At 42.1% G+C, this 18,278-nt stretch overlaps 1 protein-coding gene across 2 annotated transcripts; it reads left to right on the top strand.

The window, feature by feature from the left end:
- The first annotated feature begins 3,023 nt into the window (after positions 1-3,023).
- On the top strand, positions 3,024-14,717 carry toe1 (target of EGR1, exonuclease). 2 transcript variants are annotated; one of them, XM_078408454.1, is made up of 8 exons: positions 3,024-3,435; positions 4,726-4,897; positions 4,979-5,019; positions 5,958-6,054; positions 7,960-8,115; positions 9,237-9,496; positions 10,743-10,914; positions 13,770-14,717. In XM_078408454.1, the coding sequence occupies exons 2-8, from the start codon at positions 4,787-4,789 to the stop codon at positions 14,457-14,459; spliced, it is 1,527 nt and encodes a 508-aa protein (XP_078264580.1). In that variant the 5' UTR covers positions 3,024-3,435; positions 4,726-4,786; the 3' UTR covers positions 14,460-14,717. The 2 variants fall into 2 exon arrangements, with proteins under 2 accessions (XP_078264580.1, XP_078264581.1); XM_078408455.1 differs by lacking the exons at positions 3,024-3,435; positions 4,726-4,897; positions 4,979-5,019 and having other exon boundaries at positions 5,976-6,054; positions 7,964-8,115.
- Positions 14,718-18,278: the final 3,561 nt, after the last annotated feature.

Below are 18,278 nucleotides of genomic sequence, written 5' to 3'. Positions count from 1 at the left end.
AGTAACCCAGGTTTGATCCTGACCATGGGTGCTGTCTGTATGGAGTTTGTACCAAAAATACTCATCCCTCACACAATCATTGCTTAGTGACTGCGGTGCCTATTATCTACAAAGTGTTCCACATTTACTTGCCAAGGCTAATCCAACAACCTCTCCAAAACCTGCAATATCTAGCATGAAGGACAAGGGTAGCAGGTGCACAGGAACTCAACCTGACTGGGGAAAGTATTGCTTTTTCATTGTGGGCACTAGGCCAAAATCCTGGAACTCCCAACCTAATGGCGCTCTGGGAATACCTTCACGAGAAGGACTGCAGTAGTTCAAGTAGGAAACTGAACACTACCTCATCTTGCTTGTCATGCTTGTGACACTCACATCCCAAATTTATTTATTTCACAATATATTTTTCAATTCAATATACTCCCAATGCAAGTAATTATATCCTCTATCTTACACTGGATGACCCAAGGCATTGGTAGCAGAAAGGAAATGAAGGGCACGGGGTTGTGCAAAAGAAGTCCCATTTTCATGGATGACAAATTATGATGATCTAGGTTCATACCGTGAAGTTTTCTGTCCAAACATAACTAACTTTTGAAAAAGATTAAAAACACAAATTGTTAAAGCAAAAATCTGCAGATGCTGGAAAGGTGAAATAAAAACTGAAAACACTCTGCAGGTTGTCTCCGGGGTTAACATAGAACAGTACAGCACAAGAACAGGCCCTTGGGCTCACAATGTGCTTACTGAATATGATGCCAACACCATTCTCTAATCTATCTGCATATAATCCATATCCCTCAATTCCCTGTAAATACATATGCCCCATATGCCACTATCGTATCTGCCTCAAACCCCAAACCAAGCAGTGTTCCAGGCATTCACCATCCTCTGTGTAAAAACATCACCCCACATATCTCCTTTAAACTTTGAACCTCACCTTAAAGCTATGCCCTCTAGTGTTTGATTTTTCCATCCTGGGAAAAGGCCTCCGACTACTGACCCTATCTATGCCTCTCATAATTTTATATACCTCTATCAGGCCACCCTGCAGCCCCGGGTGGAGAAAACAATCTAAGTCTGTCCAACCTCTAGAGAGGGGGCTAATACCCCCTAAACCAGGCAACATTCTGGTAAACCTCCTCTGCAACCTTTCCAAAGCCTCCAGATGCTGCCTATAATAAGGCTGCAACACATTATACCAAATGTGACCTAACCAAAGTCCTATAAACCTACATCATGACATCCTGACTCTTATACTCAATGCCCCAACCTATGAAGGAAAGCATATCATATACCTTTCTTACCACTCTATCTCCTTGAATTGCCACTTTCATTGACCTATGGACTTGGACAAGATCCTTCTGTACATCAATGCTGTTGAGGGTTCGACCATTAATTGTATATTTCCCCCTAACATTTGACCTCCCAAAGTGCAATACCTCAGACTCGCTCAGATTAAACTCCATCTCTCACTTCTCCGCCCCTACCCTGTTGCTGATCTATGTCCCTCTGTATACCTTGACAGCTTTCCTCAGAGTCTACAAGCCCAGCAATCTTCATGTTATCTGCAAACCTACTAACCAACCTATCTACTTTACATCCAAGTCATTTATATATATCACAAACAGTGGAGGTCCCAGCATAGATCCCTGCAGAACTCTACTGGACATATACCTCCAGCCCGAATATTGCCATTCCACCACAACCCTCTGTCTTCCATTAGTAAACCAGTTCTGAATCCATAAAATCAAGTCACTGTTAATCCCGTGCATTTTAATCTTCTGGATCAGCTACCACGAGGAATTTTATCAAATGCCTTGTTAAAATCTATGTGGACAACACCCACTACCCTACCCTCATCGGTCACCTTCATCAACCCCTTAAAAAACTTGATCAAGTTAGTATGACGTAATTCCATACAGGTTACAAGGCACGATTCCAACACAGGTTACTGTTGCCGGTCACTTCAACTCTCCATCTCCAACCATTCTGATCTCAACATTTTTGGCCTCATACACTCTTCCAAGAAAGCCCAAAATAGGCTCAAGGAGCAGTACCTCATAACTCTTTGTTGATCTCGGCATGTTACAATATTGAATTCATCAATTGCAGGTAGCAATCCTTTCTGACATTCAACCTAGCCAGTTCTAATGCAAGATAATATGCATGTAACATTAACTCAGTTTTTCTCTCTCCACAGATGTTACCAAATGTGTTGAATATTTCTAGCAATTTCTTATTTCACATTTCCTTTGACTGGTGTGTTCTGCTTTTACAGCTTGGAACAGCAGTGTTTGTTATCTCTCGACACCTGTAATTCACCTTCCTTTATTTACTCGCCTCTGGATAGATCAGTTGTGATCAACGAGCATTCATCACCCTATATTCAATATAGGGTGATGAATGCTCGTTGATCACAACTGATCTATCCAGAGGCGAGTAAATATAGTATATTGGATGTTATCAAGAGAGTTTATGTCACCTGGACAATTGCGGTGTTTACTCTTTCTCGACATTCCTTCCATTCTCTCTACCCTCCTCGCTCAGCAACTACAGCACTCTCATTAGCACTCTCATTTTGTCACTTTTCCAGTTACGAACAAATGGATCAGGAGTGCAACAACATGCATTTTGTTGACTTCTTACCATCAGGATTTTTTTTCTGTTTGTAGACGAACTCCACAGCTGCAACATAAACTCAGCACAGTTCCCAGGATACAAGAAATTATTAAATGTTTATGTTAAAGGTTGTTTAACATAAAGTTAAATTGTTAAATTGTTCGATATGTGAGCTACCATTGAAAATATTGGAAATAGGGAGACAGGGGTCAGCTGCACATGTATATCTTGAAAAAGATGCTACTCATCTATATAATCTGCAGCACAACATACCTTGCAGCTGAAGTGGGTGCAATGACACAATTGTGTAACAAGTCAGGGGCAGCGCACGCGCCGCTGTCGATCCCAGGGGCAGACACTGAGCCGGATAGGCCTTATTCAGGGGCGACCATCGTTTAAAAGGGGCCCCAAACGAGCAGTTTAGTCGATCACCGTAAAAGAGTACTCGTGGATCTCATTTGACTATTTGCGTGCGTAAAGTAAAATGGTAGAATGTCAATGTTTCCTCGAAGACAGTTGAAGGACAAGTTTATTAGAGAGTTTGGAGCCGCGGCGATGCCGGGCCGCTGCGGCCAGAACTGGGGCAGCGCTGCTTCTCATCAGGACGCGACGTCCGGCGGAGGACCCGAGCGGGAAGGCTTGCTGAGCGGCGCGGGGGCGACGGCTTCAACTTCCCCTCCATCTGTGAGGAGTTGACCTGACCTGGTTAGTGGATATCCCGGCCAACGGGGGAGGAGGGAGCAACGGGGACGGCGACGGCGACGGCGACGGCGACGGCTTCAACTTCCCTTCCATCTGTGAGGAGCTGACCTGGTGAGTGGATATAAGAAAATAACTGCAGATGCTGGTACAAATCGATTTATTCACAAAATGCTGGAGTAACTCAGCAGGTCAGGCAGCATCTCGGGAGAGAAGGAATGGGTGACGTTTCGGGTCGAGACCCTTCTTCAGACTGATGTCGGGGGTGGGACAAAGGAAGGATATAGGTGGAGACAGGAAGATAGAGGGAGATCTGGGAAGGAGGAGGGGAAGGGAGGGACAGAGGAGCTATCTGAAGTTGGAGAAGTCGACGTTCATACCACCGGGCCGCAAACTGCCCAGGCGAAATATGAGGTGCTGCTCCTCCAATTTCCGGCGGGCCTCACTATGGCACTGGAGGAGGCCCATGACAGAGAGGTCAGACTGGGAATGGGAGGGGGAGTTAAAGTGCTGGGCCACCGGGAGATCAGTTGCGTTAATGCGGACCGAGTGAGTGGATATCCCGGCCAACGGGGGAGGAGGGAGCAGCGGGAAGGAAAAGGTTGGGAGAGGGAGAAAGGACAACAACTGCTATTTGGGGTGTGAAGGGAGGGAGAATATTCCATCCACTTGTGGTTTAATGATGTCCCGTCCACTTGTGGTTTAACGTTAACACGTGGAACTGCACTGAATTCTTAAGGCTGTTGTCTCCTGAACGGTTTTTTTTCATCGAAAATGTACAGTAGCGCTTGCCTTTCCATAACAAATCACATCTGACTTAATAGCAAATGATATGCGAGAGGTTAGAGTTACTTGAGACAACTGGGTTTTGCTACAAACAATAAAAAATCTCTAAATTCAATCTCGGGTTTATATTTAACGAGCGCAGCTCTCGGCTGGTAAAACACGAGTCGTAAGATCATTAGTGATAGGAGCAGAATTAGGCCATTCGGCCCATCATGTCTACTCTGCCATTCAATCATGGCTGATCTATCTTTCCCTCCTCACCCCATTCTCCTGCCTTCTCCCCATAACTTCCTGTACTCTACTCTCCTTTGCATTGGTAAAGGCCTGAGGCCTGGGGTTATTTAGAAAAGGGAGAGATTATTCTTTCACTGTATTTGAATTATGAAAAATTGTGGCATGTTTGTAATACACATTTGAGCCCCGAATTGGTGGTAAAGAGCAAATTTGTAAGAGCGTTCTGCGACATTTGAACGGACTAGTTATACATTGGAATAAACAATGTAAAAGGCAAGTTAGATTTTGTTGAAAGAAAACGCTGTATTTTTCAAAGTTACCTTGTAACGGATTCGAATGTAAAAAGTTAATACTTATTTACCTTATCTTATTTAACCATTTTAGGTTACCTTCATGAGGGAAAACTCACGTAAATATTTAATTTGCTTTTGAGGATCTTCTAAAGATGTCCTTAATGAAAGTGCCTGTCGTTGATGTTCACATCGACAATTTTAAAGAGATCTGGCCATCTATGCTGCTTGCAGTTAGAACAGCAAGTTTCATAGCCCTTGATACTGTGAGTATGACATTTATTGTTTTTAAACAACTTTGAAGTAATATTTAAATACGAGTATATATTTGTTTGCTCTCCACACAGGAACTCAGTGGACTTGGGACACGAAAAGCTTTGCTGGCACAGTGAGTAGAGACTTGACTTATAGGCGCAAGGAACTACAGATGCTAGTTTTTTTTTAAAGCATTGGAGTTACTCCATGGATCAGACAGCCTCTCTGGAGAACATGGATTGGTGTAGACATGCTTTAATGTTATAAAGAAAGCGGTCTAGTTTTTATAAATACAGCATGGAAACAGGCCCATCGGCCCACCGTCCATGCCAACCTTTGATCACCAGTTCACATTAGCTCTATGTTATCCTGCTTTTCCGACACACAAGGGGCAATTTACCGAGGACAATTAACCTACAGACTCGTGCGTCTTTGGGATGTGAGAGGAAACCGGGGTACCAGAACGAAACCCATGCAGTCACAGGGAGAACGTGCAAACTCCGCACACAAGGCAAATTCCTTGCATGTGTACATACTTGGCCAATTAAAAAAAAATATTCAACACCCAAGGTCAAGATCGACCATGGTGCTGTGAGGCAGCGGCTCTAGCTGAGCCACCGTGCTGCCAAAAGTTGCTGGCTGCAGAAAGACTGTTCAAGAGTGTTTAATTGTCATATGTACCAAAAACAGAAAATGAAATTCTTGAGCCACTCCTGATTGTTCACTATACGAGAGGTTACTCAAGGGTGGAGGTGAACAGATCCAGAGAACTAGTTGGGTTTTGCATCCATTACTTTCTCAAAAAAAATCCCTTAGTGGTAGTTAATCACATTGGATCCCTCAAATTAAAATAAATGTTCTTAATATGATCAGAGTCATAATGCATGGACACTTTGGCCCAACTCATCCATGCTGACTGTGTTGGTTTCTTGCCCCCCAACCCCAGCAGAATACATTTTAAATTGAGAGGAAAAATCTCTCTCAACTTAGTTATTCCATTAGTCCTGAGGTATAGGATAAAATGCGTATTTCTAATGGTAGATTGAATAATTTGCATTCACTTGGATACAGGTCAGTTGAAGATCGATACAAAGCAATATGCCAGGCTGCCAGAACCCGTTCTGTTCTTTCTCTCGGGATAGCAAGTTTCAAAGAACTACCAAATAAAGTAAGACCATTTTATTTTATGCCTTTGTATTCTTTAGAAATGTTCTGAAGTGGGGTTTTTTCCACTGCATCCTGAGATGAGGTCACCTGAATTCTCGTTCATGTTTGGTCATGGTGTTGTAATCTCTATAGGCATTTTCTCCAATGTATTTTCAAAGCATTCTGTTATCCTGTTATTTCAAAACTCCTGACATTGATTGGGAGTTTTCCATGATTTTGTGCATTTAATAATTTTGAATCAGAACTGTCAGCGTTCATTTTTACACAATAAGAATTGATCAATTAGTAAGAGGTTTATAGGACAAGATAAATGAAATATGGAAAGTGCAGAGGGAAACTATCTTGCCTAAGAGTATCCTAGATTTCCATATAAACCTGGAAGGGATAACAATTGAATTGTGCTTCATTTTAGTTTGGGCGGGCCTAAGGTCATAAGTGATTGGAACAGAATAAGGCCATTCGGACCATCACGTCTACTCCGCCATTCAATCATGGCTGATGTATCTCCCTCCAAACCCCATTCCTCTGCCTTCTCACTATAACCCCTGACACCCGTCCCGTACTAATCAAGAATCTATCTATCTCTGCCTTAAGAATGTCCATTGACGTCCTCCACAGCAAAGGTCAGTTGAAGATGACCCACTGTAGCAAAGAATTCCACATATTCACCACCCTCTGACTAAAGAAATTCCTGTACATCTTCTTAAAGGGGCGTCATTATATTCTCAGGCTATGACCTCTTGTCCTTGACTCTCCCACTAGTGGAAACATCCTCTCCATATCCACTCGATCCAAGCCTTTCAATGAGGGTAAATTTCAATGAGGTCCCCCCCTCATCCTTCTCGACTCCAGAGAGTACAGGCTCAATGCCGTGGCTGGAAAGATATGATGACTCTTTGCCCAAATCCCCGGGACAAAGAGTTTTTATTATGGGTAATAATTCTGAGATAGATTTGCCTTCTCAATTTGAAATTAAAGAACATGGAAAAGGGGATGAACTATCAAACTGTCTTATCTTTATTTCAAATTTTATCCCCACTGGTTTTCAATTTTCTCATTGATAGAATGCAAGAGATACCTACTTATTCCAGCCAGAATTTGGTCATCCTCACGTTCACCTTTGTTTTGTTCTGATAGAAATGAGCAGAGGTTTGAAGTTATGATATTGTTCAAATTACCCAGGCAGTCTGTATAATATGGATCAAGATTTGTTTGTGAATGGTTGTGGCTGTTTGAGGGAAGAGTGTGGGGACAGGGCAGTTTTGATGGGGTGGTTTACTGGAGACCAGGCTGTTGGGAGTGACTCTAGTGAAGGGATCAGATGTTTGTTCAGTCTCTTGGCAGTGAATCCTGGACGTCTCATGAAGAGTTCTTGCTGCACAAAGACAATTAGTGTTGGAGAGGAGAGGGATTCATGGCTTCTGATTAAGGATCACAAAGGTTAAGTTGCCCAACAATAACCCTACTTTACTGCAATCAGCTGTTGTTACCGCTGAGTGGAGGTACAGTAGCTGGTGCTCCTTTACAGACTATTGTACTTTCAATCCCTTTAATATTGTCTGCAGTTGTTACATGTATTATAAGGTGTTAGGATCTTTGCAATGCAGTTTTTCTCTTATTGTCATAACAGGACTTTACAATATATTTTTTAATTAAGTATTTAGGTTTAGGTTTGCATGCTATCCAAACTGATTATATAATACTACATTTGTTTTGCATGCTATCCAAACTGATTATATAATACTATACCTAAATACTATCAACCTATACTCAAGTTTAATATGTAGAGGAAAGCAGAAGATACAGAGTGCAGATTTTTGCACCACCAGATTATTTTAATGTGATTACAGTTACTATAATTCATGTTGTGTTAGTAATTAGCTAATTGACGCTATAAATATTTCAGCCAGGTACCTACTTGAGCCAAGTGTACAACCTCATGCTACTGTGCATGGATGAATATGTAATTGAGCCACAGTCGGTCCAGTTCCTGGTCCAGCATGGCTTTGATTTCAATAAACAATATGCCAAAGGGATTCCATACCATAAAGGGAATGACAAGGTAACAGTAAATTTTATTCAACTGTTTTTGATCTGTGTCAAATACTTATAATCCATTCAGAATTTCTATTTCTGCTACCCTTCCAACACCTTGCAGCGTTAATCACTTGCAAGGAATGGTGGAAAGGATGTTGATTTCACTGATTTCTGCAAGATTTATTACTGCTGCATTTAGTGCTCAGCCACTAGGCTTCTTCTGCAGTCCCTTAGGACCTAGGATGGTGTTGCTGATATTTATCCCAATGCCTTAAGATGCATTCTGTAGGTGATCCTGGTCTCCGAGGCAAAAAGGAGGGCAGGAAGACCATGAGTTTTGTGCCAGGTCTATGGTATTGATTTTTCAAATGTCTTTTCACTCAACAACCAAAGACTGTTGGTGCACAAAATGCAGTGGTTTATTTCAACATCAATGCCTGGTTTCACCGTGGCTCCCGAGATGTGTGAAGTGGTCCATGTTTTCCAGGGTTTAACCATGAACCTTTATTAGCCAAAAGCAATATGATGTGGCTGGGGCAGATTGGTAGATGGGATGTGCATATGGATATCGAGGAGGTCGTATATGGATGGGTCCTCTTGCTGTTGCTTCCAATGAAATATACAATGGCTTGTATGCAATGACTATGGTTATGCTCATAGCTTGGCCTATGAGCATATACAAATACAGACATACAGCTCGACTAAAGTTCAGATAACCTTGGCTATGGTGTGTAGTTCTAAAGATTAGCTCCATTTTACAATACAAAGCAAATATGCAATCCCATTGTCGTGAACAAGGCTTCCTGAGAGTGTTTCCCACTTCAGATACCATTGTAATCAATCAGAAGCAGCTAAACCATGGTCACTTTAACAGTACTTTCATTGCTTCACTCGAACCCGGTGCCACAGTTCCAGTCTCAAAAGAACAAGTCTTCAAGACCAAAAATAGTCAACTGGTCTTAAAGTCTGTAAAGATTTGGACCGATTCGAAACATAAAACATGATGCCGTCCAAATATTTTCTATTGAGGATTCATGACAACCAGGATCCCTTCATTCCAATAACTGGGTACAGTCTTGAAATGTAAATAATGTAACTCGCTGTGCTCTTAAACTAAATATCTTTTTGTGGTATATTTCCTTGCAGCCTAACGAATGTCGTGGCCAGAATATTAGAGCTCTGTTCCTAGAAATTATTCAGTCAAAGAAGCCTTTAATTCTTCACAATGGACTAATAGACGTGGCATTCCTGTACCAGTGTTTTTATGCCCAACTACCAGACCAACTTATGACCTTCACAGCTGACATATCTGAGATGTTTCCATCAGGGGTTTATGATACCAAATATGCCTCTGAATTTGAAACGCGCTTTGTTTCTTCCTATTTGGAGTATGCCTACAAAAAGTGGTAAGTAATGCAAACTGATTTTCTGAATTAAAAGACCAAGGCAATAATATAAAAACATTAGACCAAGTGGACCCGTTGGGCCCAAACCTCTCCTGCATTGGTGCAGCACCCTCTCCTCTCCCCCTCCCCCCTACCCTCATCCCCTCCCAGCCCCAACCCCTCCACCCTCCTCCCTCCCTCCACTCTCCTCCCTCCCTAGGAGATAGATTTAAACTTTAAAATGTGAATAACTTTAAAAATATAACACCGATTTCAATGAAAGTTCTTCCATTAGCACCAAAGGGAAGTCGATGAGTAAGGTGGGCCTAAAATTGTCGTGCTATCGTGTACCATTTTGACTAGTTCAGGAACAAACAAACGAGAGTTTTAGTATATAGATAATGGGGATGATGAACACTAAACATTTTTTTTTGTGTGTGGTGGAATCATGTTCATTTTTATAATTGGTGGAAAAGCTGGAGTTTAAAAAAAACCCATTATGTTGCTAATTGCAACAGCCACAATACTTTCAAAGTGTGAAATATTTGAAACGAGTGATTGAAGAATATAATTTGATCAGGACAATAAGTACATTGTTTTATTTAATGCCAGGGAGCTTTGGCATTGATCTCAAGTAGATAAGAAAAGTGGTTTAGCTGTTTGTCTTAAAGGAAGCACTTCCAAGTACTACACTGCAGTGTCAGACATGGTCACTTCAAATCTCTGGAGTGGAGCTTGAACTTTTGAACTGAATAAGAGTCGGAACTGAGCAAGGAACGAAAGAGGAAGGCACTGTTTTGATCAGATGCAGGGTCCTAACTTGGTACTAAATGTCAGACTCTGTGAATGGAAAATTATTTCCATTCTTTAGAGAGGGAAAGCAAGGGCTATTTGAAGTTAGAGAAGTCAATGTCATATCGCTGTGGTGTAAACTACCCAAGCGAATTATGAGATGCTGTTCCTCCAATTTGCGCTGGGCCTCACTCTGACAATGGAGGAGGCCCAGGACAGAAAGGTCAGATTGGGAATGGGAGGGATTGTTGAAGTGCTGAGCAACCGGGAGATCAGGTAAGTTAAGACAGACTGAGCGGAGGTGTTCAGCAAAACGATTGCCGAGCCTGCGCTTGGTCTCGCCGATGTAGAGGTTTCTATAGCTCTTTATTGACCTCTAGTGGATTGTAAACATCAGTAAACTTCGTCTTTTCTAATGCCTGAAGTCCTAAAAAATTATGGATGCAAATAAGTTGATATTTGTTTCAATTTGCAGCAGGAGAGAGAATACCAGATTAACTGATGCTAATAGCAGCCATATCTCCATTGAGTTCTGTAATTACCAACAGGTATTTGCAGATTATATTGACTATCGGTACTGCAACCTCCCAGAGGCCGACAAGGAAGTTACAGAACAGAGCAAAGTGGGAATATGTGAACGGTTTTCTGTGAGTAGAACTGGCAGCATTTTTTTTTAGTTTTTGGAGAATTTTGTGCTTATAAAATGTACCCTTTTCCATATAATTCCTCCAGTGAAAATTACTTGGAAAGGTAAATGTTTTGCTTTAAACATTTTGGAATAAAATCCCTGAAACAATCACAGAATAAGTAGACATTTTAGTATTCTTTCTGATTGGTATGAAAAATGGGGGGGGGGGGGGGGTTACAGTGCCCTCCATAATGTTTGGGAAAAAGACCCATCATTTATTTGCCTCTGTACTCCACAATTTGAGATTTGTGATAGAAAAGATCACATGTGGTTTAAGTGCACATTGTCAGATTTTATTAAAGGCCATTTTTATACATTTTGGTTTCACCATGTAGAAATCACAGCTGTGTTTACACATAGTCCCCCCATTTCAGGGCACCATAATGTTTGGGACACATGGCTTCACAAGCATTTGGAATTGCTCAGGTGTGTTTAATTGCCTCCTTAACGCAGGTATAAGAGTTCTCCGCACCTAGTCTTTCCTCCAGTCTCCATCACCTTTGGAAACTTTTATTGCTGTTTATCAACATGAGGACCAAAGTTGTGCCAATTAAAGTCAAAGAAGCTTTTGTGAGACTGAGAAACAAGAATAAAACTGTTAAGAGTCATCAGCCAAACCTTAGGCTTACCAAAATCAACTGTTTGGAACATCATTGAGAAAGAGAGCACTGGTGAGCTTACTAATCGCAAAGGGACTGGCAGGCCAAGGAAGACCTCCACAGCTGATGACAGAAGAATAATCTCTATAATAAAGAAAAATCCCCAAACACCTGTCTCTGACAGATCAGAAACTCTTCAGGAGTCAGGTGTGGATTTGTCAATGACTGCTTTCCACAGAAAACTTCATGAGCAGAAATACAGAGGCTACACTGCAAGATGCAAACCACTGGTTAGCCGCAAAAATAGGATCACCAGGTTACAGTTTGCCAAGAAGAACTTAAAAGAGCAACCACGGTTCTGGAAAAAGGTCTTGTGGACAGATGAGACGAATATTAACTTGTATCAGAGTGATGGCAAGAGCAAAGTATGGAGGAGAGAAAGAACTGCACAAGATCCAAAGAATACCACATCTGTGAAACACGGTGGTGGGGGTGTTATGTCCTGGGCATGTATGGCTGCTGAAGGTACTGGCTCATTTATCTTCATTGATGATACAACTGCTGAATTCTGAAGTGTATAGACACATCCTATCTGCTCAATTTCAAACAAATGCCTCAAAACTCATTGGCCGGCGGTTCATTCTACAGCAAGACAATGATCTCAAACATACTGCTAAAGCAACAAAGGAGTTTTTTCAAAGCTTAAAAAATGGTAAATTCTTGAATGGCCAAGTCAATCACCCGATCTGACCCCAATTGAGCATGCCTTTTAACTGCTGAAGAGAAAAGTGAAGGGTACTAGCCCCCAAAACAAGCATAAGCTAAAGATGGTTGCAATACAGGCCTGGCAGAGCATCACCAGAGAAGACACCCAGCAACTGGTGATGTCTATGAATCGCAGACATCAAGCAGTCATTGCATGCAAAGGATACGCAACAAAATACTAAACATGACTACTTTCATTCACATGACATTGCTGTGTCTCAAACATTATGGTGCCCTGAATTGGGGGGACTATGTATAAACATTGCTGTAATTTCTACATGGTGAAACCAAAATGTGTAAAAATGGCCTTTATTCAAATCTGACGAAGTGCATTTCAACCACATGTAATTTTTTCTATTACAAATCTCAAATTATGGAATACAGAGGCAAATAAATAAATGCCTCTGTCCCAAACATTACGGAGGCCACTGTATGTCTGTAAAGTAGCACAGCATGACTCCTCGCCAACCTCATGGGAATACCAAGAGTGGCTAGCCCAATGATATGCCAATCCAGGCTTGTAAAGTTAAAACATATAGAAATGGGGTGAATTCTGCTGTAGATTGAAGATTAGTCAACGGGCAGAATACACCAAGTAGGAATGTTCAGATCATTTTTGAATTGGGTGGGAATGACTCCTCGGTGCTGGTGCCACAGCTGTTCGTTATCTATCAGTGATTTCAATCAGAGAGCCAAGCATTGTGAGAATGATGTAAGTCGATGGTGAATGGGAGAGGACATGGCAGAAAGAATATAATATGGGGAAAATAAAGTGGAATATATTTGAAATGGTGAGGGTGCAATGTGATGGTGCTCAGTGGAACCCAAGTGTACTTGTGCACAAATTACTACAGGTTACTCTGCAGATAACAAGTAATAAGCCAATAGCATGTTTGTCTGTGTTGAAGGCTGATTTGACTACATGATGTCTTAGTGCACAGGCCGCAGGCAATGGTGAGACCACTTCTGGAATAGTGTTTTAAGGAAAGATATGTGATAAAGGGCATTCAACATACGTTCACCATATTAATTAGTGAGGAGAATTTAGAGGAATTAGATGATTTTTCATAAGGTTCATTAATTCACATGCAGCATGACAATGAATGCAAGGTGTGCAGAACCTGAAGTCAGACTCAAAATAAGACATTGGCCATGCAAAACTAAGAAGTGAATTATTCACTATCTTTGGAATTCTCTGCCGAAGAGTGCTATGAAATTGCTGTGGATACTTGACAGGTCAATTTTTTTAAATGTAAAGGGATATTATTCCTGCACTAATGCAGCCGACAAACAGGGCCTTCGGCCCAACTTGTCTATCCTGACCAAGTTGTGCCTGAGTTAGCCCCATTTGGTAACTACATAAAAATGCTTGAGGTACAAAATCACCAACGGTATGTGGGGGTCAAGTAGTCAACTCCTGTTTATGTTCTTATGACTTGTCTTTGAAAAGGCTTATGGCTGGTGTCCAAATGGAATGAGCTGCACGCTGTCACACAATATTGACCTCATCATTGATGAAGATGAACGGATGAAAGACGTTAAAAGAAAGAGGAGAAAGGCCAGAAGAAGACGGAAACAGCAGGCAGCGGATAAGAGTGACCACCCTGCCGTAACCGAATCTTTAGATAACGTGACTCCCACTGAAGAGCCTCCACACAAGTTGCTGTGTGGCAGCAGTGATGAGCAGCCAGAAATAATGGACACTGGAGAAGCTCAGGCAAAGCTTTTATGTGATGAACAAGCTTCAGATGGGCAGTGTGGCGAGAAGGAAACAAATGATCTCTTTGACGGAACTGAAATACAGGGGGATGTTTTAAGTGACAATAAAAAGGAAAATAACCCTGATAATCAAACCTGCCCAGGAGTTGAAACTGTGGTGGAAAAGAAGAAAATGGAAAAATGTGAGGGAGGTACTCACCGTGCAGGGTTTGATGCTTTCATGACTGGATTTATACTGGCTTATATTTTGATGTGGAAAAATAGTGAAAACAGCACAACTATGGATCCCTGGCTCCCTGACTGCCACAATAAACTTTATCTGAGTGGGAAATCCATACCACTGCAGATTTGTAAAAGTTCATTTTCAAAATCTTCAAAAGCTCACAAAGTGAAGATTGAGTTAGTTTGGGGCAAACTCTGAGAGCAGGATCAAAGAAATTTATGGCAAATATTTTTAGAAATAAAGTTTAAGTAAATCGTTTATTTCCCTCGGACTTGTTTAAAGCATGTGATAAATTTAAGTCTAAAAAGATACTGAGGAGGAAGAGTACTTTTAAATAGCTATAGGCTTTGTGTGAATGCCACAATCGTTTCACTTTTAGTTTCTTTAAATTATGTTGTAAAACAATGTAATTGTACAATCTTCAAAATGGATTCCGATAAAGTTTTTAAATATCAACAGTGGACTCTTTTTGCACAAGGTATTCTGACATCTATTCAAAAATTTAAAGCTTTCACTTGAGAATCTTTCAGAATTTGCATTGCTTGAAGATTTTGTTTTACAAACTTCTTCCATGCCCAAGTCAGTGTTTTTCCTGAAAATATACAAGGCAGGGCAAGTATTAGAACAGTTCCATGTAGTCAATGAAAAGACAGGTGTAGCGAGGGCCTATGGCTACACTGTTGCTTTGTAGGAAGTGAGGGGTTAAAAGAGAAATCATCAGGGTAAGAACAATAGCGAGTATGTAGAGGGAGGGGAACTGGTCTAATCTTTGTTGCAGGAATTAAAGGGTTTTGTTCCAAATTTTAGGCCTGTCATGATGTTGAGTTCAGTCACCTCTGGTCCTTTTTCACTGGTAAGGAGTCCTTGCCACCCAGTGATGACCCCTTCAACATTCTTCCTCACCGACATCCCCTGCCTGCCTTCTATCCTCCATAGACCTTTATATCTCCGACTGCTGGCACAAAAGCCATCTTAACTACTTCACTGCCGTTGCCCACTACAATCTCACCCCTGCTGAACACATGGCCCTCCACTCCCTCAACAATCCCAACTTTGTTATTCAACTCGCTGACAAAGGATAACCTGGCAGCCCTAACCTCTACTAGGCCGAGCCCATTGCCAGCTTTCGGACACCTCATACTTACCCCTTGACCCCACGGATGAACACCTGGCCATCAGCTCCCAGACTATTTCTGATCTCATGACCTCTGGTACTCTCCCCTCCACAGCATCCAACCTTATTGTTTTCCCAGTCCCACACGACCAGACTTATTGTTTCTGCTTGCTCCTGCCCCAAAGCTGTCTCCAAATGCCTTGATTCCAACCCCCCCCCCCCACACAATCTATTTTCTCCAGAGTTGCTGCCTGACCCACTGAGTTGTACCAGCAATTGTGTGTCTATCCCCAGACATGCCTACTTTTTTGTTGGTTATGTTGAACAGTCCTTGTTCCAAATGTATACCGGCACCATCCCCCAACTCTTTCTCTGCTGCATCAATGACTGCATTGGGGCTGTCTCCTGCACCTGTGCAGAACTTGATTACATTAACTTCAAATTTACTTGGGACTATATCTTTGATACTTGTCTCACCTTGATCTTTGTCTCTATCACAGGGGACAGACTATTGACTTTCCCTCTTCCTCCCCCACCCCAGCCCTCCCAACAGAACAGAGTTCCCCATGTCCTTGCCTTTCACCCCACCAGCCTCCGTATCCAACACATCAGCCTCTTGACATTTCTGTCACTTCCAACATCATTGCCCTCCCCACCCCTTTCCACCTTCTGCAGACTACTCCCACTGTTACTCCTTGGATCACTCATCCTTCCCCAGGTACTTTCCCCTGCAACCCCAGGAGATGCAACACTTGTTCCTATACCTCCTACCTTACCTCCATCCAGGGACCCAAGCAGTCTTTCTAGGTGAAACAGGTTCACATGCACCTCTTCTACTGCATCCAGTGTACCTGGTGTGGTCTCCTGTACATCAGTGAAACTGAGTGTAGAATCAGTGGCCATTTTGCCAAACACTTGTGCCTGGTCTGCCATAGCCTACTAGATCTGGTTACTGATCATTTTAACTCTTCCCATACTGACCTTTGTCCTGGGCCTCCATTGCCAGGAAGTGAGGCTTATGCAAACTGGAGAAATAGCACCTCATATTCCAGTTGGCTAGCTTACAGCCCAATGGTATGAACATTGAATTGTCCAAATTTAGGCAACTGCCCCGACTGCCCTTTCACCACCGCTCACCTAGACCTGTATCAATTTCTCCCCTCTCCCTCCAAGATTCCTTAAATTCTTTTGTCTCACAACTGGCCCTTGTCTAGGTCCCTGCCTAACCGCGCCCACATTCTCCAGAACTGCTGGCTGACCCGCTGAGTTACTCCAGCACTTTGTTCCAAACCTTTCTTGGTAACACTGACCATTGCTGCTGTACCCTGCACCCAGCTGGAACACAAATCACTTAGACCATTCCAATGCTCCATTTTCTAGATTGCTGTCTCCATCTCAGGAGAAATACAAATAACATTCACTATAAACCCACTGACACCTACAGCTAGCTAGACTGTATCTCCTCCCATCCTGACACTTGAAAGGGTGCCATCCCTTCCCTCCCAGTTCTGTCCATGTTTCACCTGCTCTTGAGGCCCAACGGAATCTGAAATGTCCTTTTTCATGAAAACTTATGGTGGAGTGCTCACATTTCCTTTCCTGTACTTTTACTCTCACCCCACCTCCCTGAAAACAGGAGTCCACCTACTCACCTTTCACCCAACTGCCTGCACACCATCCTTTTCCTCCAACTGCAAATTTAATCCAACCATAAGCCACACTCTACAATCAATCATCCACCTACCAGTCCTCCTTCACCCCTCAATCCACTACTCTGCCTTTCCTCCTTACACTATCTTCCCATTTGACTTAGTCCAGATGCACAGTTAACCTGCTGAATTCCTCCAGCAAAATGTTTGCTGATGCGGAATCTGGAGCAACAAAACATTGACTCCTGCGTTTTATCCTAATCTGCAGGTTAAAATCAATGGCACAACATTTTAACTTTTAATTGATCAGCCTTTAGGTTTTTTATGAATATAAATGCTGAAGGCAGCAGCCATGAGCTTAAATTAAAAGATGCAACATGCATCACATCTGATGAAAGCAGCTAAAGCTAGTTAGGCCCAAGACATTGCAGAGTACTCCTAAAATGAGGTACTCCTATAATGAAATAGAGATTAAATAAAATCTTGACTCCCGTAGTAATAGGTGCATTGTTTTATGGACAATTTGGTATGTGGTTTACAATAGAGTGATAGTGTGTAAACAGGCCCTTCAGCCCACACCGGCCAACATGTCCCAGCTACACTAGTCCCACCCACCCGCCTGCGTTTGGTCCAAACTTGTCCTATCCATGTACCTGTTTCTTAAATGTTGGGATAGTCCCAGCCTCAACTACCTCCTCTGGCAGCTTGTTCCATACACCCACCACCCTTTGTGTGAAAAAGTTACCCCTCAAATTCCTGTTAAATTTTTTCACCTTCACCTTGAACCTATGTCCTCGATTCCCCCACTCAGGGCAAGAGATTCTGTGCATCTACCCAATTTATTCCTCTCATAATTTTATACACCTCTATAAGATCACCCCTCATCCTCCTGCACTCCAAGGAACAAAGAGCCAGCCTACTCCACCTCTCCCTATAGCTCAGACCCTCTAGTCCATGTAAATCTTCTCTGAACCCTTTCAAGCTTCACAATATTACGATTTGTCCACAGCCAACATAAATTCAATCCAAGTACAAAAGAAACTGCACAGAGTATCTGAAATAAAACTAGAACACATTTAGGTGGCGTGGGACCACCTGCTGAAACATTTATCATTTCAAATTCAAGACCATTCATTAGATCTGAACTTGGAAGAATGTTAGCATTTCCAGCATTATAGTTCAGAAAGCACTTCAAATAGTTTCTCAGTCACAAATAACAAACTTTCCACAATGTTCTTTAAATAATAGCTTTTT

The sequence above is a fragment of the Rhinoraja longicauda genome, chromosome 11 (assembly GCF_053455715.1).
Source record: "Rhinoraja longicauda isolate Sanriku21f chromosome 11, sRhiLon1.1, whole genome shotgun sequence".
Lineage (NCBI taxonomy): Eukaryota > Metazoa > Chordata > Chondrichthyes > Rajiformes > Arhynchobatidae > Rhinoraja > Rhinoraja longicauda.
The sequence above is the reverse complement of the archived record's forward strand: the minus strand, read 5'-3'. Positions and strand labels throughout refer to the sequence as shown.

Bases quoted from the DNA above. Each gene is read 5' to 3' on its own strand.
- toe1 (XM_078408454.1), top strand. From the start codon at position 4,787: ATGTCCTTAATGAAAGTGCCTGTCGTTGATGTTCACATCGACAATTTT. The intron at 5,020-5,957 runs GTGAGTAGAGAC...ACTTGGATACAG, and splicing joins CGAAAAGCTTTGCTGGCACA to GTCAGTTGAAGATCGATACA. The intron at 9,497-10,742 runs GTAAGTAATGCA...TTCAATTTGCAG, and splicing joins GAGTATGCCTACAAAAAGTG to CAGGAGAGAGAATACCAGAT.